This window comes from Danio rerio, chromosome 15, assembly GCF_049306965.1.
Source record: "Danio rerio strain Tuebingen ecotype United States chromosome 15, GRCz12tu, whole genome shotgun sequence".
Lineage (NCBI taxonomy): Eukaryota > Metazoa > Chordata > Actinopteri > Cypriniformes > Danionidae > Danio > Danio rerio.
Window position 1 is genome coordinate 25,835,587 of NC_133190.1, and position 25,865 is coordinate 25,861,451.

The 25,865-nt window shown below is 38.6% G+C and overlaps 2 protein-coding genes across 3 annotated transcripts in view; both read right to left on the minus strand.

Moving 5' to 3' along the window:
* Window positions 1-7,570, minus strand: c1qtnf5 (C1q and TNF related 5). Its single transcript, NM_001029953.1, is given in 3 exon segments — window positions 1-752; window positions 3,412-3,645; window positions 7,471-7,570. Coding segments are annotated over 2 exon segments (747 nt in total). The 5' UTR covers window positions 3,638-3,645; window positions 7,471-7,570; the 3' UTR covers window positions 1-231.
* Window positions 7,571-10,416: 2,846 nt separating this feature from the next.
* Window positions 10,417-25,865, minus strand: part of kmt2a (lysine (K)-specific methyltransferase 2A) — a 40,707-nt gene continuing 25,258 nt past the window's right edge. Inside the window, exons 16-35 of one of the 2 annotated variants that reach the window (XM_005157583.6) lie at window positions 25,737-25,847; window positions 25,568-25,641; window positions 22,586-22,788; window positions 22,369-22,469; window positions 22,126-22,263; window positions 21,833-21,991; window positions 21,591-21,708; window positions 21,428-21,506; window positions 21,183-21,343; window positions 20,951-21,100; window positions 16,409-20,855; window positions 16,251-16,319; window positions 16,087-16,169; window positions 15,831-15,998; window positions 15,658-15,732; window positions 15,402-15,576; window positions 15,189-15,296; window positions 15,008-15,091; window positions 14,779-14,908; window positions 10,417-14,691 (exon numbers count right to left, since the gene is read on the minus strand). In XM_005157583.6, coding sequence (XP_005157640.1) covers window positions 14,416-14,691; window positions 14,779-14,908; window positions 15,008-15,091; window positions 15,189-15,296; window positions 15,402-15,576; window positions 15,658-15,732; window positions 15,831-15,998; window positions 16,087-16,169; window positions 16,251-16,319; window positions 16,409-20,855; window positions 20,951-21,100; window positions 21,183-21,343; window positions 21,428-21,506; window positions 21,591-21,708; window positions 21,833-21,991; window positions 22,126-22,263; window positions 22,369-22,469; window positions 22,586-22,788; window positions 25,568-25,641; window positions 25,737-25,847 — 6,909 coding nt within the window. In that variant the 3' untranslated portion in view covers window positions 10,417-14,415. 2 annotated transcript variants of the gene reach the window in all.

Here is a 25,865-nt window from a genome sequence, read left to right on the forward strand (position 1 = left end):
TTTTTCACTATTTCAGTTTTTATTCCATATTTGTGAAGCAGTATTTTTCAGTAATAACTTTAATGCTTTCATTCTTTACATGGCAACATTTTAGCCTTTTTATTCAGTGTCACTACATATGATTAGAATGGGGTCATCTGTGCCGTTCATATTAACCATATTACTGAAGGCCAATCAAAGGCCTTTGTCCTATTACTTTCAAATTGCTGAACCCTGCAGTGTGATTTTAATCTAGGCAAAAACAGCAGAGTTTTTCCAGTCTGAGTACACTAGGAAACCAGTGAACGTGCTGTCTGTCTTTGAGCTGGAGTAAAAACCGATGTACTCGCCCAGAGCCATCTGCACCCAAACCTGATCACCAGGAATCAAGTGCACTAGTGTTCCTCCAGACAGTGACGCTGGTTTGGACCAGTTCCCAAAAATCTGAAAGTAGGAAGCCACGGTGTGCCCGTTCTTCATGAGGTCAAACTGCAAGCTGGAGCGGTAGACGGTGGCGTGAACGGCAAAGTAATAAACACCTGGCACTCTGCAGGTGAAACGCCCGGTTTCTGGATTGTAGTCACCCTGCTCGTTCAAAATGACCTTGTCGAAGCGCACCGAGTCACCTACAGTCAATGGAGTCGTGCGAGCCTCTGACAGTTTGGCGCTAAAGGCTGATTTAGGGGCCACTGCACACTCGCCTGGGGCTCCTCGCTCACCTTTTTCTCCTGGATCCCCTCGGTCTCCTGTGAGGCCCCTCACGCCCGGTTGACCTGCCATAAGCATCATGGGAATTTCATATTTTATGATTGACATTCAATTGAGTGCTGCAGGGATGATGTCTTTTTGTAGACCGGTAACTAGAAAAAGTCAGCATTGTAGGATTTCCAGCTGCACCGTTTGTGGTTTAATGCGTGAGAATAATGTCAGTGTTGAACGTGAGCTCAGTACTGTTGCACTTGACACGAATGACTAAAAATTGTTTTATTAGCATTATCATTTAAAATGCAGTAATTGGTTAACATTTCTACCATAGACCTCTTGGTATTAAAACTGTTGTGTAGAACCAAGTCTCAAAACTGTCTAATGGTGTGACTTTCTCAAGCAAAGTTCAGTTAACTACAGCTCTAATATATGAAAGAGAAAATTATAAAGTCATTGATAAATACATCAGGTGTAATTTTACAAGAGCCTATTTAAGCAAGTGCCGTTTCAACTATTTTTAAGCCATATATCTCTAAAAACATAGGAACTAAATACATGTTGTCACTGAAAGCCATGTCCTCTAGTGTGACACTGTGCTAATTATAAATGGGCAGTTCCTAAGAAAACTTAAATCAGTTAAAGGACCCCGTTCAAGATCATGTGACTGAAGAATCCCCCTGACATTTTTACTGATTAAATTTTTTGGAACCACTATAATATTAAGTTTTTATGTCATTTTGTGTGACACCTCATTAATTGAAAATGTCCAACAAGTCATGGAGAAAAACATTATTATTCAGTGAAGATAAATCACTCTCATGCTATTTGTATATTATGAAATGAAATTTTTTTTTATATTGCTGATTTTTTATATCACTTAATCTTTTATTGACTTTTAAAATAAAGGAAATCTCTACATTTTAAATAATAGTTTTCTTAAAATTAATTTACAAATAAAAATAATTAATATAGTTTTTTTATATAAATTTGACTGCTGGACTGCTCCGTGATGAAAATTTTATGTTGTATTATCATTATTATTATTACATAACATTATATTATTATAATAATTTTATATTTGATTGGATACTACATTTTTAATTACATTGAATTGTATTGTACTGTTTAACTCTCACCATACAAAAATGGTAGAAAACTGTCATATATAGTTTATAGGTAAAATTTAAACTTCCAGATATTTATTAGGGGCCCCCAGATTTCCCGGCTGCATACCTCGTTTATTGGTTAAATCTGCCCCTGTATATGTGTGTGTGTATGATTTGCAACCAAGTATTAAAAAGTGAAAGTTTGATTTATGATCATTATTCTGTCCAATCACTTTTGGACCCTTAACAAGTGAGAGGCACATATGCAAATTGTTGTAATCCCTACAGTGTTCACCTAATTTGGATGTAAATACCCTGAAATTAAAGCTGACGGACTACAATTAAATCACATAATGTTCGTTTCATTTGAAATCCATTGTGTTGGTGTATAGAACTAAAATTGTATTGTGTCGATGTCCAAATATATATGGACCTAACTATATATATATAAACATGAGTTTCAGTAGTGTAGCCATCAGAACGCAACAGTAAACTGCTATTGAAAAAAAAACTCATCTGAGAGTATATCAAGACCTTTACATTTTAGTTGTGTTTAAAAAGGCTGCTACAAACGCATGACTAAATGGGAGGTTGTCAAGGAAATAAGGGGAATGAAAACTTTTGTACTCATTTTTCCAGGGGTGCCCAAACTTTTTTGTATGAAGGACCAAAAACCACATATCATTTAGAGACATGGGCCAAGGTTAAATATACCAAACTATTTTACATTAAAGTTGCCATGGTTAATTTCCTAATTTATTTCGTAATATTTGAAAATAAGTTAAAACATTGCTTTGAATCGTGTTAACTAATGCAGTACAACTTCTTTATTTTAACCTATTGCAATAAAAAACAAACAATCACATTTATAACGCAGTGGACTAGTCAAGCAGAATCTGCCTTTGCCTTGATTTGCTCACCAAAGTCTCTGCATTGTCCTCTATTCGTCGGGTAACAGTATGTACATTTTAAACTAAATTACAGCATTTAAATTGAAACATTAATTTCAGATAGCTTTTTTAAGCTTAACAATAAAACAAACAATAAAAAGGTTACATTAAATTTGAAATGACAAGACCTAAACCATCCCCATTATTCCCCTCTCTTCTCAGATGGGGTGGCAAGCCAAATCAAAGGTTACCATGGGCCAACTTTGGCCCGTGGGCCTTAGTTTGGGCATCTCTGCACTATTCCATTTTTAACTGATGCTCTTTTAACCAAGTTTACTTGAATATTTTTTTAAGATATATATATATATATATATATATATATATATATATATATATATATATATATATATATATATATATATATATATATATATATATATATATATATATATATTTTTTTTTTTTTTTTTTTTTTTTTTTTTTATTAAAAGCTTGGTAGTGTGCATACTTTAGTTTAAAACCAGTGTTTAGCTTTTTACTTCTGCTGACTATTACTTGTTTAAACCTTTATGCCAATTTTCCAAAAGTCAATGTAAAACTTCTATCGAGTATTTGCCAAGGGCACCAAGACAATGCTGACTTACAGGCTGTCCTATAAAAAGGCATCACCACTGCAGCACTCTGTAGAGAAGAAGGTGAGAAACGCATCATGACAGTGGGTATTTTTGTACCTAGTTCTCCGCTCTCCCCTCTTTCTCCTTTCTCTCCTGGTTGAGCATCACGGCCATCTCGTCCATCCCTGCCAGGCTGACCGGGGCTCCCGTGCAACCCAGGGGATCCTGGGATACCTGGGCTTCCTGTGCACAAACTGGGAATCTTGTTATCTTCAAGTGAATTCGAACAATGTACTGCAAAAACAAGCAGCAATGAGAGAGGCCATGTCTGCAGAGATGTCATCGCTCAGTCTGTGGAGAAAAGAACGGAACTTTCATTACCTTGTCTTGTTTCAAGATGACTTCAGTCTCAAAATAGGCTGATGGTACAATTTCTGCACTTAATGTGAAAAGCAGCAGAGATCCATGATCTCACCTCTCGGTCAATAGCGTGAGTAAGCTGAAGGAAATTTGACATTACATATAATTTCTAAAGCTTTAAAGGTCACCTATGGTGAAAAATCTACTTTTCAAGCTGTTTGGACAGACGTGTGTAGATATAGTGTATAGACCATCATATTGGGGTGATATAAACACACCCAGTCCTTTTTTTTTTTCAATTTAACAACGTAAAAACGGTGGACCAATTGGAGCGGTTTTGAGACACACTGCAACTTGACATAGAAAAGCGGTCCCCTCGCCCACCAATATTGATTGACAGGCGCACAATTCCAGATCCTCAGTTTGTTGTTTCATGTCTGCCATTTTCAGCGTTTGAGTCAAATCGATGTCATCGAAGAAACACCCTTGCTTTATTTTTGGATGTAAGGCTCATTGGGCTCAACACAAGAGCCTTCATTGTCTTCCTGTGAATAGGCAACAAAGATTTAACAATTAGCGGTTATTTGAGCGGAGCACGCAGTGCATGCAACATATTGAGTTTGCATTTCCTGCGGTCACAGAAGCTCTCTATCATCTCAACTAGGTGCCGCTGGAAAGTGCGACCGCGTTGCCCTGCATGCACGTCCCTCCAATGAAAATAACGAACTTGCCTCAGTTATAGCCTCAAAGTTAATCCAATGTGCGTGGTTATTAGTCTCGGTGTACAAGCTCAGAACTTTAAACTAGCACACAGCTGGCATAAATTTGTTTAGTTGCCGCAGTTTTGTGCCGTGCAGAAACCCAGTGTTTATGAATAATTAACCGTGATGAATTAAAGTGCAGTTAATAGTGAAACTGGTTAATTATTACATCCCTATACGGATGACGCATGCATCATTACATAGCGACTGTAAAACTATACAAAGAAACAAATGATTTTGTAACTGCAACTCTGACACATTCTAGCACATTAGGAACATTGATTGCTCATCAGTAGTCTCTGTTTGGTCTGTGTCAGAGTCGTAATGTACAGCTGAATGCTGGTCCTCTCACTCATGCAGCTTCTCTCTGTCTGCCTGTTTGTTGCCATACACAAAGTGGCGGAGCGCTTGGCTCCGCCCCCTTGTTAAGTTGGGCGGGAAGTCGAAACTAATTTTCATGTGAAAATTTGCATGTTTGCTAAACTGGCACACCCAGAAGAACCATAATGATGATATGAAATCTTTAAAAAAGGGGTAAACTAGGTGCCCTTTAAGAAGAAACCATATGTTGCAAGACACTTTCAAGATTTGAAAATAACTGAAGAGCATCGTTCAAGTAATTTAAATGTTCGAAATTCATACAATTATTTAACAATTACACTTTTGTCAGCCAATTTGAAATTGCTTGTCATCATTCACAGTAAAGAGCAGCTCATAAACGATGCTTATAGCTAGATGGTGAATAATGAAAATGCAGAATGTGCGGACAGACCACAATAGTAAAGTTTACTATCTACCATCTCTCATTGATGAGGTGCTGAAGCCAGTCAATATACTCAGACTGCAAACACACACACACATCTCTACAGCAGGAAGTATTCATGGCCTTGTCAGCTCTCGTAATCCCGTCTGGAACGAAGCATTTCCAACATTTTATGTGTTGCCGTAAATCTGCAGGTTTCTATTCAAGTCTGTTGTCTGTCAAACAGCTGTTTCTTATAAAAGTTGAAAAAACTTGCTGATGATTCACTCTGAGAAATACAACCAGACCACCAAAGCATTCTTCGACAATTCTGCAGATTCTGTTAAAGCCGTGGCATCTTTAATTTAGGAGACACATCTGTCCTCAGACATCTGGATCTCTCAGGATCGTGTTTATGTGTTATGGTTTTCAATGCTCTGAGCACTTTAATCCATGTTAGGCCAAAGAAGAGTGACTGCCAGAACATATACTGTCATTCCACTGTCAACCGGACAGTCTGATTTCCAGAGTGAGCTTTCGCGTAACACATTCTTGATTATTTAAGTCGAATAAGTTGAAGGAAATTAAGTGAGTGCACTATGAGAAAGACTAATGTTTACATTTAGTCAATATCGTCATTTGGTAAATGTTTTTGAAATATTTCTCTGCTTAAAGGAATGGTTTACCCAAAACTGAATATATCAATAGCTACATTTCCATTCACCTATTCTTATGTGCATTTTGGAGATTAGTATAAAAATAATCAAGATGCGCAAAAATATTGCAAAATGTGCATAAAAAGCATATGCACATGATTGAGTAGGATAAACTTTTTATTCTGTAAGAAAAGATGCGCATAAATTACTATGGAAACACTTTTACCGAACAAATTCTCGTATGCGCATTAAAAAAGGTAATCTGATTTTGTTATAAGAGATCATGTGATGATAAAACTGTGTGAACGGCTGAGCACACTGTAAAACATCTGAAACGCTGTTTTTGTCATTCTAAAACGCCTTGACCATTTCAGTATTACTGTTATTATATTATTATAATCCACATATTATATTATATATCCACATTTGTCAAGAGTGTCTGCGCTCTGCGTCTCATAGTTTCAAATGCCACCAAATGCTTATTGCATGTTGGAATCATCTTCTGTGGTGAAAGTCATTTATTAAATAAAGAATTGATTGACGCAGCTTCTCCTACCGCAGCAAATTCCATTTTTATTGTTGATATTTGGTGCCAGTTAATCAGAAAGTGGCGATTTTGTTCTCTTTGCCTCATTGGATGGAAACGCTGCTTTATTTGCACGTCTTTAATGCAATATTCCAGTTTTGCGCATAAATTTAATTAGCATTTTTGGATGGATAGAAAGCTATTCACTCACTTTTTATTGTTCAAATCCTGTTTGACTTTCTTCTGTTGAAAATATTTTGAGTAAAGCTGGAAACTAGTAACCATTGACTTACATAGTATTACTGTAGAAGTTGACCGTGAGAGGTTTTCACCTTCAAAATGTCTTCTTTAGTGTTTAACAGAAAAAACTCAAAGTTTTGGGACTAATTGAGAGTAAACATAGAGTACTAAGGCTGGACGATTTAGAATTAGAATTAAAATCTTGATTAATTGCATTTTAACTTGATTACAATTAATAAACAATTATTTTACTTATTTATATTTTTTGCTGTCAGTTCAGACAAGTTTTATATGGCGCCTAAAGGCATCTCTGGCGCAGCTTCCAATTATTGTCAGTGTAGTGCAAAGAAAGGCTCAAGAATGAGTACATCGTCCTACTTGACCAGAGTGGCTGCAAATGGGCCGCAGAAGTATAAATAAGCCTCAAGCTTTAACAGAGCGTGGTCACAAAACACGTATGGAAAGTGATTGAAAAAATTGTCCTGGAAAAATTAGATTGATTATAGGTTTTGAATGTCGATTTCGATTACTTTTCAATTAATTATCCAGCCCTAATGAGTACATTTAAATTTTTGGGTGAACTACCCCTCTAAATAAAATATATAAAAAAATAAAACAATTCTCAGTTTGTCCTAAAATGTGTACTTTGGTACATTTCCCATTACTTTGAAGAATATGACCAAACTTGTCACCATCTCAAGAAAAACAAATATTACAAAATAGACTGGAAAATCTTTTCATTTTAGGACTTTGAGACTATGAAAGTGAATTAATATACTTATATGCACATAAACAGCATATACAATTTAACAAATTGCTTTAAACAGCAAATAGTTTTCATAATGCTCTAAGTAAACCTTTAAAATGATGCAACAAAATATCAAAACTCACCATTTACGTTACTTGAAGCTCCACTGGATTGACAGTCTTGAGCAGGCGAAAGAGAAACGAGCAGTGCAAACTCCTCTTTTCTTTGCCGTCTAAGGCATCTGGGAAAAAAATGAGCACTCCTAGTCTTCAGAGGAAACGGGAAGCTGTTGGAAGCCAATTAGAAATAGGGAGGCTGGGAGATGGGGAGGGAGAAAGAGGGATCATCCAAGGGACGGAGACTGAATGCTTGTAGCTTGTCCAACTTTTTAAGCGTAAACATTATCTGATACAGGAGAGCCCAAGAGATGGGGTCTTGGGCGCCAGTGAACAGTCTGGCGAGACCCTTGTGTGTTTAATTAGCATGGGGTTTATAAAGGAACAAGGCCAGTTTATTGTGGTGAATTTGGAAGAAATAAACCATTGAAGGATTACAGCTCTGTGGTCAACTCTGAGATTGAACTATTCTTTCTTTAAAAACACAAAGCATATTTTTGAAACCATGTTAATGATCATGTGACATGGTCTCTTCATGTAAACATTTCTTCTGGATTCATTGTTGCCACATCAAGAGAAAATAAATATTCAGTGGGGTTGTAAAATGATGGGGTTATTTCTCAATTTAAATGAGCAGTGAAAATCTGCAGACTTGAATGAAAGTTGTGCTGATGTGGGTGGCAGTCCAGACACATGGTTTTAGTTACTTTGGAAGCTGTATTCAGAGGGCAGCTCTTCCCCATTAGGGGTATACAGGCCCGTCCTGAACCTTTATCCTGCCTTGTAATTCTCATTATAGGCCTAATGGCTCATAAACTACTTCAGGGAGACTGTTAGTGGCTCCTTCTTGTCTGTAAAGTTTCATAGGCCCAGGTACTCCACAGTATGAGCAGCTGGATGGGACTGGACATCTTGTTCTTGATCTCTTGGTGTGAATGGTTTCAATAAAAAGACACATTTAGTGTTAAATCATTAATGCTTTACACCGTAGTTTCTCTAAGCCTTAAAAATAAGCAGAGCATTTAATTAAAAAAAAAATTACATTTATTGTTCACATGTACATACTGTTTACACACATTACCCAGCAAACTATTTTGTGTCTAATAAACATCTAAATGGAGACAGCTTGACTAAAACAAGGCTAAACTTGGGCTGTTATTAAAAATCTAATAGATGTCTAACATTAGCCCAAAACTAGACTAGTTATCAAATAGACAGACTCTATGTGTGTAGTCATTCATTTGATGACTAGTCTAGTTTTGGCCTATTCTTAGACGTCTATTAGATTTTCAGAGACAGTCCCAAATTTAGCCTTGTTTTAGCCAAGATGACTATGTTTAGACGTCTATTAGACATCTTTTAAAAACAAAAAAGGCTTGTTGGTAGTGTTGAAATATCATTTAAAAGTGAATTTTGCTAGGTATTTAAAGCCAATATCAGATGTGTGTAACTGCTCCTTTTAACAGCCATTTTGAATAGATAGTATTACATGTCATACTGACAAAACAATTAGCCTTTTATTCAGTTTAGAGCAGACTAAAATGATTATAAATCAGATTGCCTAACAATGGGATTTTTTAATAGACATGCGGTACTTTAAAAAGCACATTATTCCTGGTATTGAATTTTTCATTCCTTTTATAATAATAATATTGGCCACAGCTATTTCACCCTACGGCTCAAGACCGGGTTACTCACTGAAACTAAGCAGGGCTGAACCTGGTCAGTATCTGGATGGAAGACCACATGGGAAAACTAGATTGCTGTTGGAAGTTGTACTAGTGAGGCCAGCAGGGGCCGCATAACCTGTGGTCCGTGCAAGTCCTGATGCCCTTGTATAGTGAAGAGGACACTATACTGTCAGTGGGTGCTGTCTTTCAGATGAGACATGTAACAGAGCTCCTGACTCACTGTGGTCATTAAAAATCCCATGGCACTTCTCGTAAAGAGTAGGGGTTTAGTCCTGGTGTCTTGCCAAAATCCTTCCATCTGCCCTTGTCCATCATGGCCTCCCAATCACCCCATCCACTGAATTACCTTTATCACCGTCTCTCCACTCCACCAATAGCTGGTGTGTGGTGAGCGCACTGGCACTGTTTTCCTGTGACTGCTGTCGCATCATCCAAGTGGATACTGCACACTGGTGGTGGTGCGGAGAGAAGCGCTTTGGGTGTATGTCCATACACAGTAAATGCACTATATAAATACACATTACATTACAATAATATCTAGTTTATTAACTAATAAAATAATATCTGCTGTATACTATCATTCTCAGTATTTGACTATCCTAATCCCCAATATACATCACTGATGTTGGATACCACTCGAGTCGACAACTAAAAAAGTCTTTTATTTTTCCTGCGGTTCCATAAAGAATATTTATTGAACTGGATATTTATCTACTGGACAAAAGGTTTGCATAGATGTAAAGATTATTTAAAGCTGCAATAGGTGACTTTGTCCATAAGTATTTTTGTTGTGCTGATTGAAAGTCTCTTCACATTCCAATAGTAAAGATTTAAGTAAATAATCTGAATGCGTTAAAATGTATTTTTATATTCTGGGTAAGTTGTAGGACCAAAAAAATAGTTTGTCCAATCAAAATATTTGGGCCAAAAATTATGATAGGCAGCTTAAATTGTCGGTCAACAAATGTAGATTGTCTGCTGTATGCATCTCCCTGTGTCCACATGGGTTTCCGCCCAAAACTAAAAACATGCAATATATTCAAATTGGACTAAACTGGCCATAGTGTGTGAATTGAAGAGTGTGTGGGTGTTTCCCAGCCCAGAGAGTTGTACTACCAGTGGTGGGCTGTTGTTGGCAAATGTGTTGCAAAAACCGTTTTGGATTTTATGTGATGGTAGTGGTTCCTGGTTGATGTCCAATGTAAAATATAGGTAAAATATAGTGCAAGCAAATTACTACTCTAATAATAATCTTGAAAAGATCAAGCAACATGACACCCAGTTTGAGTAAACAAGACATGTTTATTATTTAAACTATCACTTAAATAAAAAAGTGCATAGAAAATAAACATGATTAGAAATTTCCTTTTTACAGTTATGTACATTTTTTTCCTCATTATACATTCATCTTTAAGTAGTTTGTGGTTGAATATTTTAGATTAACAAATTTTCCTTCATTTTTGTGTAAAATGGTAGAACACTGATGGGGCAACTTGGAGAAAAAACAAAACAAAACAAAACTAAAACTGTCAGTATCAACATCGACATGATCTCACGAAGCTACAGGGGAAAGGAAGTGTCGGTAAGACAAAGGAAAACTTGCTTCCTCCAAGAGGAACAAATTTAAAATCTCTCCCTCTCAAAACCTCCCTCAAGTACCTCCGATGGTCCGCAACTCAATTCTGTACAAAGTGAACCATGTAAAAACTCCGAAAAACAGTGAGCGCCATCACCTGCTTTAGAAGATTTACCTCAGTGTACATCTAGAGATGTTTGCAGAAATAAATAAATAGAATGGTCACCATTACTCATTACAGAACATCACATAAGAAAAAAGTACAACTTAAGTTCCAACAGGAGAGAGAGGTATAGGTGACAAAGGCTGCGTTTAGGCAAGGACATTTTTTTCCTGATGTCCACAAACTGTTAAAAATGTACAGAGTAAAATAAAGCTGACTACACCATCGAAAGCAAAAAAAAAAAAATATCAATGCTCAAAAAGTTTACAACCACATTTTACATGAACTTGTTTCATAATATAAATAGCGCTCCTTTCCGAATAAAAACAAACCAAAAAGTAAAACCAAGAAGAGAAGAAAAAAACGAAACAAACTGCGACGCTCCGTTGAAGGAACATACACAGGCACAGGAAAACTGGTACTTGATCTTGATATTAAAATGATGCACAAGTTAGTTACTCTAAAGTTTATCTGTAACACAAAACCATTATAGATTATACACTGAACATTGCAATTATTAACCATTATGAAGCTGCTGTTTGCTACTGTAACTAAGTTTGTCTGTCCATTCCGTATATTGTGTAGATATTGAAGTACAAGTTACTATTCATACACGTTTAGTTCATATATATATATAGATATTCATGTATATTTTGTATACATATAGACTGTTGATAATTACAGAAGAAGTTGTGGTGTGGAAGAGTAAAGTCCAGGAAAACGACAGAGCGTGTCTGTTCTGAAACACTGACTGAGCACTGTTACACCAGTTTATGGAGCATCTGAAGTTGTATTGATGTCTGTACAGGAGTCTATTACAAAGCCCTTAGGATTAGTAACTGCATTACAAAAAAAATATATTAATAAAATAAAAATCTTATTTCGTTAGACTGAGCAATAGTTTCTGTAGAACCCTGCAAAGATTGCCATTGCTGTAGAATCCTCCTAGCGTACGAAATAAAAAGCTGTCCTGCATCTTCCCAGCCTTTCATGTTGGAAAATAAACTCATGAAACAATCAAAACAACAACAACAAAAAAGCTATTCTAGAATACATTCAACGACGGCCTAGCTGCAGAGTTCAGCACGTCCCTGTCCCACAGGGCCAGAGGAAAGTTGGGCGAGACCCCCAAGTATCCCTGAAAAAGATGGCGATCAATACCGCATCAATACAAACGGGTATACAAATATGAGGCAGCAGCCAACGAATGTTCAACGTGAGGCAACGTACAGAACTCTGACCTTCAGTGCCATAGTCAAAAGTCAAATGCTGGGAAAAGGTCAAAATTATTGCAGCCTAAATACAGGGGGGTCTGCAGTGGCCGAGGAAAACAAAACACAATTGTATTAGAGTTACGAGGCAATGAGCAAAAAGAACTGGCCTTAAAAGTGGCTCGCTCAAGAAAGCCACGCTTGCACAAAGCAGCTTCGTCTAGAGGTATGTACAGATCCCAAGCCATTCTGCAATACCCACATACTCATGCTACAGCTTTCTTTAGAAAAATAAAACCAATTTGAAGAAGAATCTGTTCGTTTGTGCCCAAGTTAAACAGCTCTACACATCTGGAGCTCCTCAGCTGACGGTCCAATTAACAGAAACGCACGACAACAGTTACATAGAAGGCACCAAACTTTTGATCTGAAAAATGGAAGAACAATCCACAGAACATCCGTAATAAAGCCACGTCTACCTCAGTCTTATTCAAACAGGGCTCAACAAAAAAAGGGGGTCGACATTTGAGAGATGATACAAGCAAATAATGTGCATTGACTGAACGGGCTGGCTGGAACAATCCATGCAGTGCCAAGGCAACATGTGTTGAAGAAGACTGGGAAGAAGACTGATCTTCAGTGCACAAGACCGTGAGGAAACCAGAGCCCTCTCCTCCTCCATACATATAGTGCTTTAGAAGTAGTTTTAGCCTATGTGGCGATTCCTTGCAGTACATCAATCTCTAAGAAAATATTTTGATATAACAAAATATATGGAATAAACTTTGGGACTCGTCAGTTGCTAGAATGCATCCAAATAAAATAGGGGGCCTTTTAGGGGAAGGTGGGCTGTTCTTGCATGTGATTTTAAGGCTGGCACTAAGAAAGGAGAGACCGATCTCACACCTCGAACAACCGAACTCCGGTTTGAAATGATATTTGACATGTCCATGCTTGATCTGGGTTGGCAACGAGAGCCTCTGGTGGACCGCACTCTGTGGGAACCGCTTCAGTCTTTGGAATAGAAACGAACCATTCGAGCTACAAAAATTAAAAATCAACTAAAAAAGGAGACAGCGAGCACTAGAAAATGTCTGGACAAAGCATTAGTGTTGTAAATCTATCATTTTCTACAAAAATGTTGACAAAATAAATACAATGTTTTATTAAAAATATAAATACCATCGTTAAGTGCTATTCACCAATGAGTGCTTTTTAGTCATTTGTATAGAAAAATATACATATTATTTACATATTCCAATTATATTTCCGTCGGTAACATTGGAGAGAACAAAAATAGTCAACAACATTAGAATTCATACACAACTATGGGCCTTGGGAGAGAAAAACAACTCCCTTTTGTTGAGACACAATAAATAAACTACTGACAATATTTGGACTAAAATCAAATCAATTAAACAACATTTCATAAAACATGCAAATTATACTTTTTTTTTGCAATACAACGCAATTAAGCTACTTTCTCTCTAAATTACTATAAAAAACGGATAGGAAATAAAAGCATTTTTATTCCCCCCAAAAACTCAGAAATTGCTCTGGTCCATTGGTTGTCAGTCCACCAGGATCTCAACCCAGCCAGCTTCTACATCTCACAAGCCCTATGCTGGTTTACTCTTCGAAACACATCTCTTTCTACCACTGACAAAAAGAACATTTACAGACAAACTATTCCTGGGACCACTGCTCCCCCTAGTGTTTCCCCTAATCACCTTTCCTACGAGACAATATTTACAGTGTCTTCCCTACAGAGAATCAGGCCCAGCTTGGCAAGGATGACCATGGATGCTCTGAAGGCTTTAATGTACATTCAAAAAGGGAAAGATGTCTAAACAGCTCAGGCTAAAAAAAGGATTATGTATCGTCAATCTAAAAACATTAAATCTTTCCCTTCCGAAATTGCACTTTGGTGTAGAATGGAACGATGTGGCAATTTTTCAGTAATTTGTCACACTCAGTAAGTAAGGGCAGGCCAGACTCGACTTATTACAAATTTAAAACTATTCACAATATCCTTCTTATAAAAACAAAATGGTCAAATAAAAGAGCACATACAAAACGTTAAGAATGAAGGGGCACTAATCTCTTAAATTGCACATTACTAAAAGGGACATAAGGGCAATCTTCTCCATTGTGACTCCGCTCGAATGTCTTTTTCTAAAAACCAAACAACTTAAGAGGCACAATACCATTAACCTTCTGATAACCTGAGCCTGCTTCGGTAAAAAACAAAACATTTAAAAATGTCTCTTCCCTGGCAAGTGTACACTCTTGATAGCGCTTCACAGATACTTTTACATTGTGAATTTGCTTTCAATTGAGGAACTTGCGACACTTCTTTGCCCCGCAGTTGCAAGGCAGCTTATTGCCTGGTTCTTCGATGGGAAACTTGTAATCATACGTGAGCTCCTCGCCTTTATAGATCTTGCGTGTGGCAAAAATGACAATGTGCTTCTGACCGTCAACATTGACCACACGAGAGTAGCAGTTGGGCTCGCATGAGTGGTTAATGAAACGGGCTGAGTTGCCGTGAATGGTAGCATCCACCACCTCGTAGTCATCGATTCGAAACATGTAGCAGCCAATGCCCTGAGTATTAAAGAAAATAAATATTAAATCGTTAAGTAACACTGATAATGATTTCAAACTGCATTCATGAACCATCAAGAATTCTACCTTGTCATCATAGTACTTCTCCCGCTTGTCAGTGAGGACAGAACGAATTACATTGCCAGAATACTCGATCACCATTTCTCCGGGCTCAATGTTCTTCCTGCAGAACAAACCTCTGCCATGTATGGCTGATCTGTGAATAAACATAAGTTTGAATGCAATGAAGCAGCATATTTGTTTTCTGTCCTCTATCCAACCTTTCTTTTTCATTTTAAAAAGAAAGTGTAAATACCTATAGACACCCACAGCGTCCCTGGATGCTTTCTTCAACTGCCTGAACTTCTCAGGCAGTGGCAAGTCTGTGCTGGTGGCCCGTCTGTATATATATTGAAAAAGGCAAACCAGGAATTATGATGCTTTAAAGGGGTTTCTAAGGTTAAGGTTACAAAACTCGTAACAGTAAGTTGACTCACCGAGCAGACTTCTGTTGCATCTCCTCCTCATCTTCCTCCTGAGGGTTGTATACTGGAGGCTGACGGTGTTTGGATGCCAGGAAATTAAACATATCCAAAACTGATTTCCTAAATAAAACATTTCAAACAGATGAAGAGTAATTAACATACAGAATAATTTCAATTATTAACTTTTCCCAATCAACCCTTAGACCCCCTGGCCATGGCAAGTACCTGTGGTACACTTCAGCACGGGCAGATCCATGAGGGTTTACAGGAAGATAGTCTGTCTCCTCAGGCTTGTGGAAGCGAAACCTATAGTTCCGGCAATGCCTGGCTCCATACAGCTGCTCCAGCAGAAAAACTACAGCATCATGAACCACACCCAGCATCTTCAACCCATTTACTCCTAAAAGAAAAAGACGACGCAAAAAAATTTACACAAATACACAAATATTCAAAACAAATATACACTCCAATACACACTTACCATCGAAAGAAAGTGCCTTGAGTCTAGCATTGGACCGAGCTTCTTGCACTTTATCTGTCAGGGACTTCCAGGCCTCTGAAACAAACAGGAATTGCAAACAGGAGGTTTAGGGATTGGGGAAAGTAGAACTAGAATTTGGAACAATTGTACTATATAATCTAGATCTCGCTTACCCTCAATACTCTCACAGCGAATCTGAAATCCGTCATCACTGCAGATTTCAAATATGAGGCCTTTCTTGGGCTTGTGGTCCAGAGAAGAATCTCTCCCACTGTCCCTTTGATCAGGTGTATCCACTGAAAATGCTTTGTTTCCTGTTCCATCACCTTTACTTGGCAGTCCTGCAAAGAATTATAGAGAAAAAATAAACTATAACTACTGTGACCAATGTAAAGAGAATTGGGTTGACAAAACTGCTATTGTACCCACCTGCAGTACTTGGTTTCTCATCAACAGCATCTACGGTTTTACGTTTCAGAGCAGAAGAATTGGTAGTCATAGTGGTAGAATCCCTATAAACAAGAAAAAGTTTGATTAGGTCAGATACAACTGATTACATTGGAAAGTAAAGATTGACTTTTCTTATAGTTTACCTCTTCTTTGAACCGGTTTCATTAGACTGTCCTGTATCCATTGGCTCAGGTGATGACAGTTCCTGGTCCCTATAATATACATATATTTTTATATAATGTGCTTAAATTTATTCTAATTGCCTATAAACAAGATGTTTTAAATAACATCAGGTTCTTACCCTTTAATATATGATAATTGGATTGCAGATGTGTCAACAGTTGGTGTATCTGAATGAAGTCCTTTGTGTTTCTTTCCACTGCTCTTATCTGGACATGGACGGGGTCTTTTTGCTTTATGTTTCCCTTTCCCAAACGCAACTGAGCTTGCTCCAGCAGGTAATTTTGAGGCTTGGTGCTGATGTTGTGGCCGAGAGATGGGAGAGGTTCTTGAACTCTGAGTAAGGACGCTAACAACATGACCTTTGTTAAGTTCTTGAGAGATAGGATTAGGGGCAAGAGCCACTTGACCAGCTGAGCTGACATTTGGGTCAAGGGTCTTATCCGCCAGGACTCGACTGACTGCATGTTGGAGATGGACAGTGCCCTCCTTCTCCACTTGCTGGTTGACAGGCACAGTTATGCTTTGGTTTGGGGGAAAAACACAAATGCTACTGGCAATGGACGTCTGGGCAGGATTTGTAAGATGAGACATCATTGGGGTTCCTGGATGAAGAACCATTGGTTGCTCTGAAAGGCTCAGGTTGTGAGGGTTGGCTTTGATAAGGAGGTTACTTAAAGATCCTGTGATCTCAGTTGAGCTAATGAGGCCTGGGGCACTTAGAGATACAGAGCTGCCCCCCAAAAAGTTTCCAGGTGCACTGGAAGGGACCGACACTACATTTAAAACAGACTGACTTGTGTTGAGCCCCGACACAGTGCATGGGAGCAGGTGAGTTGAGGAATCATGTCCCAGTATGCCAGGCTGAGTTGTGGTTGAGATGGGCATGGGCTGTGGGAGGATAGTAGGCTCCAAGTACATCACTCCTTGCTTTGGCCGTTTTATGATGTTTGGAATTTTTCGATGAGGTGTGGCAGTTATAGTCCCCAGTTCCATCAGGCCTGTCTGAGCAGGGATGCCTGCTGCAATCTGTGAAGGTGACAAATTAATGAGGGTCATATTGGGTCCAACATCAGAAGGAGCAAGAGTGGGCTGGGTTTTTGGACGAGCCTGTTTCTTGCTCTTAGGACTCTGAAGACGGGAAATAAGGCGCTTTTTGCCATGACCAGAGGGAATCATGGATGGAGCTGGGGTGATAGTTGAAGCACTAGATACCATGGCAACATTAGGGGCATGATCATGCCTATGTCCTGCTTCTGTTACACCAATCTGGGGATCATGGGAGGTAACTCCTATGAGCAGGCCAGATGTGGTGCTGGGAATGACTGGTTGGAAACCTGTCTGAGTGGTGCCTGTGAATGCATGGATTTGTGGATGATGAGATACAGGCACTAAACCTTTACTGCCAGCAGGAAAAATGGACTGAGATGTGGAGATGCCACCACTGAGTCCTGTCAAGACAGGGGCATTAGGATTCATGACACCATTAGGAACGGTTTGCAATACATAGAGTGGCTGCAGATGTTGGTTAAGCACAATCAATTTCTCTGGGCCAGGCTTCAACTGAGAGGCAGCAGCTTGAACAGCAGAACTTGTAATTGGAGCCGGACCTGAGGTGACAGTGGTAGCAGGGATGAACTTCTGATTCTGGAGAGGCAAGGTGGGTGAGCTGGGAAGAACTGGCGTGCTACTAGTTCTAGTCATATCTTGGTTCCCGGTCTCTCCCACAGGTGCTACTCCAGGGCTTGTAATATGGTCACCATCAACACTTGGAGGAATGAAGTGTTCAGGAGTCATGTGTCCTTCTGGAACCTGTGAATCAGCACATCCCTCCTGTGGGCTCTTGCTGGATACAGTGGACCCCGTTCTTGTTTTCTTCTTGCTTTTCCCAGCTTCTGACTCTTCCGTAGCCAGAGCTAACATGGTGCGTTCAGAGGTTTCCGAGATAAGTGGCCCATGATTTTGATTACTTACAGTGGGACTTCGAGTTGTAAGCACAGAGAGGTCAGAGGGCAGCTCAAGAGGAAGCCCGTATGACTCTTCTACAGCAATGGTAGTGCTCACCCCAGATTCGCCAGATTCAGCATTGGCCAGAGGCTGAGTAAAATCTTCAAAAAGCATGTCTTTTCTTTGGTTAACATCCACCCCATAACTCTCATCTAAAGAGAATTGTTCAGCAGAAGGAGCTTCTGCTTGCTGTCCCAAAGCCTGCATTGAAGGGGTATTGAGCACAAACTCCATAATATCAGAGGGTAAGATGTTACCACAGTCATCACTGTTGTTGTTATCAGAGTCAGACTTGAGCAGATCTGTGGTGAGTGATAATTGAGTTTCAAGTGGGTCTTGTCCTTGTGTTTTCACACTTCCTAATGGAAGACAGTTATCCTTTTGATTTTTTCGACTGTCACGGCTGTTACTAGTGGTATTTACTGCCTCCTTCCCTGAGTCAACATTTGATTTTTCAGTCCTACTTTCTCTACCTTTCCTTTTTGTTGAACCTTTTTGTGTGGATGAAGTAGTAGCAGTGGTTGTGCTACTGGTACTTATACTAATGTCACTCTCTGAACCATCATCTACACCATCCAGCTGACCAATTTGTTGCAGCTCCAAGTTTTTGGTTGCTGTTGAAACTTCATCACTGTCATCTTCATGCTCCTTTGCCTGGTCCCTCAAGAATCTGTGGATCTGTGAACCTCTTCCCAAACACTGATCAATACCAGCAATAGATGGAAGACCAGAGCTAGGGTTTATTATAGTGCGTGTGAAGTTGTAATAGTAAGTATCCTTATTGGAGCCAATTCCTCCTTCTTCATCCTCTCCGCTGTCTGCTGAAGAAGATGTGCTCATATCATCTGCTCCATCAACCTGCCCTTCGGCTGAGCGCTTGCTGCTCCCAGTCCGCTTCTTCATAGAGATTTCACCACTTCTGTAAAAGGGTATGTCTTCCTCACCATACGATCGAACACCATAGAATGGAGTTAACCCAAAAAACATGTTAGATCGAGCACGGGCACTCCTCCTTGGGTATCTGCGTTTTGCTGAACCTGCTGAACCATCACTATCCTCCTCGTGGTGTTTATCGACACTGCCTTCATCCTCTAAATTATTGTCCTCCCCATCATCAGCACACTGGTGGTCCATGAGATGCTCTTCAGAATCATCCGGGTGGATGTGGCTGTCTGATTCAGAGCTCTCTGAACTTGCAGATGGGGAGAAAACCATAGCTCGAGACGACCTTCTTTGGGGGCCCTGGTTGCTAGGGGTAACAGAAGTGTATGTTTGTGTGTTAGGTGATATGCTGACTGCTTTTGTTCGATTAGGATCCATTTTCTGAGACATTAAAGAAAGCCTTTCGGTGTGTTTCTTTCCCACTAGAGGAACTTCCTTACTTGACTTAGGGTGCACTTGTGGTGGTCGAATACTTCTCTCTGACCCTGCTTTCGGTTGAATAGCATCCATGGCTGAAGTATGCTTTTTCTCAAAGCTAAATCTCTCTTTGGACTTTAATGGCTTCTCCACTTCCTTCTGATCAAATTTATTAACTTCCACAGTGCCAGACCCTGTGTTGCTGCTTAGTGCTGTGGCTTTATTGCTGATGTTGTGAGGTGGTGGAACCTGACCTTGTGTTTTGACATTGCTGCTTTTAGAGTTGCTGTTGAGCACCGCATTTCGGTTTTGAGGAGTCTCTTTTCTTTCTTTTGAAACATCCCTGCTGACATTCATTTTGACTTTGGAGTGTTTTTCTTTGGTGCTAGAGGTCCCGTGACTACCAGTGATACCAGCACTTGCCTGAAAGCCACGCTTTATGTCTTCCTCTCCCAACTTGGCACCAGATGACCAGAGAGGTTTCATTGCTACCACTGCAGCTGGGCCTGACGCATAGTCATGAGACTTCCTACTCCCACTTTTATTGTAAATCCTTTGCGGAGAACCTGTCTTTACTGTGTCTTTTAATGCAGCCATTGATGTCATATTTCCTTCCTTGTTTGGATTAGCTTTGTCTTTTGGAAGCATGGCAAGTGGATGACTGGACATAAAAGTGGCTCCAGCTGGCAGGTCATTATCTTTTGTTGCTTGTTTCCCTTTCTCATTTTTTATACCACCACTTGCTCTCTGATGTCCTGTCAATACTGCAGTTCCAAGAGGTGGAGACACCTGACTTACACTAGCTGGTTGCGATGACTTCAAACTCTCACCATCAGAGTGCTTTTTGGTTGCTTCTTTACTACCATCCACTCTTTCAGTGAAACCAAAACTGAGTCGACGCTGTGCTCCAATGTTTATCGAATTTGGTTCTCGACTGAAAGATGTCTCTCCAGATGATACCCTTCCTTTATCTGTGTCCTTGGTTAAAGGTTCTTTAGAGGTTGAAGACATGAAAGAGGCAGATGAATTGCCTGTTTGGCTGTATACTGTACCTCCCTGTGGAGGGGAGGAAACCTTTTGCCTAGGTTGTTGAGCAGAGATGGAGGAAGTGCTGTGTCGACGAGATCCAATGCTTCGAAGACTAGAGCTCAGCAGAGGGTCTCCAACAGTCACAATCTCATGGCCTGTATTATTAAAACCATCTATGAAGGAAAAAACAATTTCATTAACATTTTTAAAAGGTTTAAAAAAGCAGAAGGAAGTCGAAATATAAACATTTACAGTATATTACTCCTACCTGGTGAGGGAAGTGGTCTGGTTGAAGGAGAACGATGGCATGGTGGAAAGCTGGGGTGCCTGTTCCTAAAATAAACTCGTGGTTTTGGTGTGGAAGGCACATTTGATGGTTTTGTGGAATCTATGGGTCCAGGCAAAAAGGTATCCACTGCTGAAAGGTTGAACAATAATCAGACTTTAAAATGGCAAAAAAATATCTGAATACGGACAAAGAAACATGATAACATGCTTACCTGAAACAGGTGGAGGACTATGGACAACTGTGTGGTTCTCCTCTTGAGCTGCTATGTTCTTATTCAAAGTTTCACTCAAAGGAGGCCTACACACTAATATTCTACATTTATAAACACATCGCTTGCGGGCATCTAGAGTGCTCCAGTAGACCCTTGAACATCTGTGTAAATGCATAATTTGATCAATTAATTTAATTTCTATTTGTATTTATTAAAATGCAACAACACAATTTTCAAAGACTTACTGGTATCCCACAGGAAATAGCTTCCTCTCACAGTCTGACAGTTCAGTTAGCATACCTAGACAGTCGATGGTCATAGATCCTGTATAAAAAAAAAAAGGACATTTAACTTTTCTGCAGTGTGATTTCTTTATCATAGACAAGCCCCCTGTAACAACATACAGACCTATCACCATGTGTATGTTATCTGGTTCAAGTCCATTAACAAATTTTCTTCTCAGACGGATTCCCTCAAAGTCCACAAGAACCCTCCGAGTTACTTCAAAACTAGACTCTGGCACCACCTTAAAAAAAATAAAAATAAATAAATAAATAAATATAAATATATATATTATATATAATTCACAACAAATAAGTAATCCTTAGTGCACAACTTGCTTACTGATATATGCATGCATCACTCCTTACCTCGCCCTTTACAAGATCTTTGTGATGCTGACAGTAAACCTTCTTGTCCTCTAAAAAGGCACACTGCTGCTGACGTGCACACATGAAATGGTAGTTGTTGGTGCAGGAGGTCATACAACAACTCACAGTGGCTCCAGGTTTGTGACAATTCTTACATTGCTGAGAAAACAAAGCATTATGCAGTCTGTTTGTGGGCAAGGAAAGATTTATTGACAGTGGTCTACTTATAAAATACCAAAATTAAGCAGATTAATGTATATTATTGCGATGAACAAACATGACACAGTGCGTACCAGCTGTTTGCCTCGGCTTACAGCCATATGAACATTTTTCAGAGCTCCATCAACATCCTCATACACCTCTGCTGACCACAGGGCACAGTTCACATGCGCCCACTCATTATGACCAATATACAGCAGTCTGCCACAATCCTAAAAAACACATTACCAAGCAATGTCTTATAAAACTGAAATCCAGCATAATTATAAATCCAAGTGTAAATGCTAATGTATTCTTTTTGATGGGTGATTACTCACATTTGTTTTCTCATCTCCATAATTCAGACAAAGCGCACACTGTCTGTTGTCACCAACACCAGGAGGAGGAGGAATAACAGGGCTGTCTTCAAGGCTGTGGTCTGAACACAAAAGAAACATAAGAATATTATAATTGAACTCTTCTTGCACATATTGTATCATACCAGTAGTTCTTGTACATGTTTGTTTTTACAGTGCTGTAAAATGACTTTCTAACCATGGATAAGCATTGGTGGAGGAGGGGGTGGTGTAGGGGCCATCAGAGAGTTGGGTTCTCCAGGGGCTTTAGGATGAGGAGCCGGGATGATCTTTTTCATGTGCACGGACTGCCCAGCCTTGGCTATCTCCTCTCTCTCCTGGCACTGGGCATAGTTGTGATCCAAAGAAGGTGGCAGAACAACATTGGGAAGCAGTCCACTACTGCAAAGATGTAACACTGCCTTGTTAGCCATGACTTTGTTACACAACATGAGTACATGAATACCCAACATATTGAGATATTTGTGTGTATACAAATCTATTCAACCGTTTTTATTGACATTATACAAAAAAAAAATGCTATTGTGGCATTTTACAATAAGGCTAAATTGCTTAATGTTATAGTTTTTATAACAAATAAATAAATATTAATGATACATTTATTACAGTATTTAATCATATTTGTTAAGGTTAAAGAAGTTGTTCGTTATTAAGTCAAGTTAACAAATTTGGATTTGGATTTTTAAAAATGCATTAGTAAATGTTGAACTATGATTAATAATTAATGTACTAGTATTGTTCATTCTTAGTTCAGTTGAGTAAATATCAAGCATCACTCCCTCGTGAAGCCAATCCAGAAGTAACTGAAACTGCAAATCATCAGCTCGCCTTTGGGGGCTGGCTCCAGGAAGTCCAGATGTGCACTGACTGCAACGGTGAATTGGCCAATTTTACAGCTGATAAAAACATGTTTACAGCCTGGTACAAAAGTTGGTTTTGGTGCATATAGCTAATATTACTCTTCATGACAATTGTGAGGGGGTGATTTTTTAAATAACTAATCCATTTTGTTTTTTTAAGTTATATTAAGTCTGCATAATTAAGGGTGTGGCCACTTGAGTAACAGCTAGGTCTTGCTGGTCGCGTCACGTCACCTCAGCTGATTAGCCACCAAAACTCGGCATATACATTGTGTTTTTGTTTTGTTTTATGTGGCTTTACACAGTCTACTGCCTTTTGGAATTATTAATATTATCAGATAATATGGGATGCTGTGTGCACTTAATTGTGCTCACAAACCATTCAAGTTACCTCCATTTCCCAGGTGAGAGAAATTATATACTTATATACCATCTCTATAAATGTAAATGTTTTATTTAGGATCATTGTAAAGCACTCCAGAATCTGACAGATTGATTAGCTGTAGGCTATTGAACAGTCATCTGAAACGATGTCATACAGTGTTAAGCCTGGATTTCAGAAGTAGACTTGCATTTACTAACAGACTATTTTTGAATTATTTGGAAGTAATTCACATGTTCCTCAAGTAGAAAAGCATCATAACAACAATGCTTAGAGGCTCAATGTGTTACAACAGTGTTTTTAAAAGTCTAAACACTTCATTAATTTATTGATATAGTACACAACAAAACACCTGTGGCCAGAACACAAATGAAAAGAAGGTTACAAAGAATAAATATTTAAACGGTAGTGTAAATTTCCATGCCTTATTGATGAATAAGAGCAAAAAATATGTTTTATAAAATAATCCTACTAACCCCAAACTTTTAGCATTAGTGTAGGTTTACAAAGATGGAAGGAAAATATGCATAATAAAATCTAATGACCAAAAGACAATTTTAATTAAACAGACTAAAAGCTGAAAAATTATTTTAAAAGGAAAGTATGAGCAGAGATGCAACGATTAACAGATTTTTCTGTTAACCACATTTTAATTGGTCATGGTTAATTACTTGTAAAGGCTTCTCAACATTGCGTTTCAGCATGGAACAAAACTGCTGCAACTAAACATTTATGCCAACTGTAGACTAGTTTAAAGTTCTGAGCTAGAACACTGAGGCTAATACCCATACACATTGGATTAACTATGACTGAGACTATTAACTAAGGCCTGTTCACGTCGCGTGTTTTGTGCGCACAATTTTGTCATTGCTTTTCTTGCGAACCAGCGACTTTCTTGCTGTGAGGCGAAAGCACTACCTACTGCGCCACTGCCTTGTTTACTTTGTATTGAATATAGATATTTCTACTACAAAGGCAAAAAAAATACTAAATGAAAATACCAAACAAGCTCATAATACAGTTGATCAAAATGCCTTAGCCTTTGACTACATTTGTTCTCTTTAAAACGCAAATACTTAGCTAATATGATGCTTAGATTTACATAAAACAAGTAAAAAAAATTTCATTGTTCTGTAATTTATTTTCAATGTAAAACTATCACTTCTGTTTAAATGCAAAAAAAAAAATGTTTTCACTTATTTTTAAGTCAAAGGAGAAAAATTGACTAATTTGTCCAAAATGGATGTTTTTATTATTATTTCATGTTGTATGATTTGGTTACTGAGAAGCAATAAATAACACTTTAAAATATATATTTTTTAATATAAATATAAATAATTTTTATGTGATTTTCTAAACTAGTAGTGTTTTGAAATTAATGAATGCATACTAATCATGATAACCCTGATTATTCCTCAGACTATAATCGAACAACCAAAATCTATAATCGTTGCATCCCTAGGTATGAACATTGTTTTCTTTCTTTAGGAGGCAATATTCAAATGTCAGGCTTGCATACATACACAAAAACAAAACTTAGCACTGCTCTTAATAATTCATGGTAACAAATGAAGTATACAAACAAGCAAACCAAATGCCAACCACAAGACTTGTCAAAGCACCCCATGTGAAATGTGACACTGCCTGTCGACCTCAAACAATGGAACTAGACCATACAGGCTGCATTCCCTATGGAAAGGTGATATTTCTGCTCTACCAGAGAGCAAAGAATAGACAGACAGTCCGCGGTGAGTTTGCTCTCGATGCTCAAACACTACCTTGACTTGTCCAACTGTTTACCTTTAAACAACGTATATTTTGTGTGGGAACTTAGCAATGAAAAAATTCTTCTTTGATCAAATCAATTTTAAGGCTGAAATTAAAACAGCAAGCAAACTAAAACAAAGTTTGCACTCACTTGGAAGAAGCTTTGCTTGTCTCCCAAAATTTGGACTCCTTCACCTTGTACCATGGAAAAATCCGCTCCATTTGCTGTAACAAAAAAAAGCGACAAGTGTCATTAGACACAACGCAGGACTTCGAGACACCCAACTGTCAGAACTGTGTGTCCACCAGCTTTTTCTCACCCGAATAAAAAAGGACTTGAGCATGCTGTTGGCTTTCCTGCTCTCTAGCTGACCTCCATCTGAGTTGAAGGCTGTCTGGATGATTTTCACAATGTCATCACTGAACTCCAGCTGAAAGAGAGGAACAGA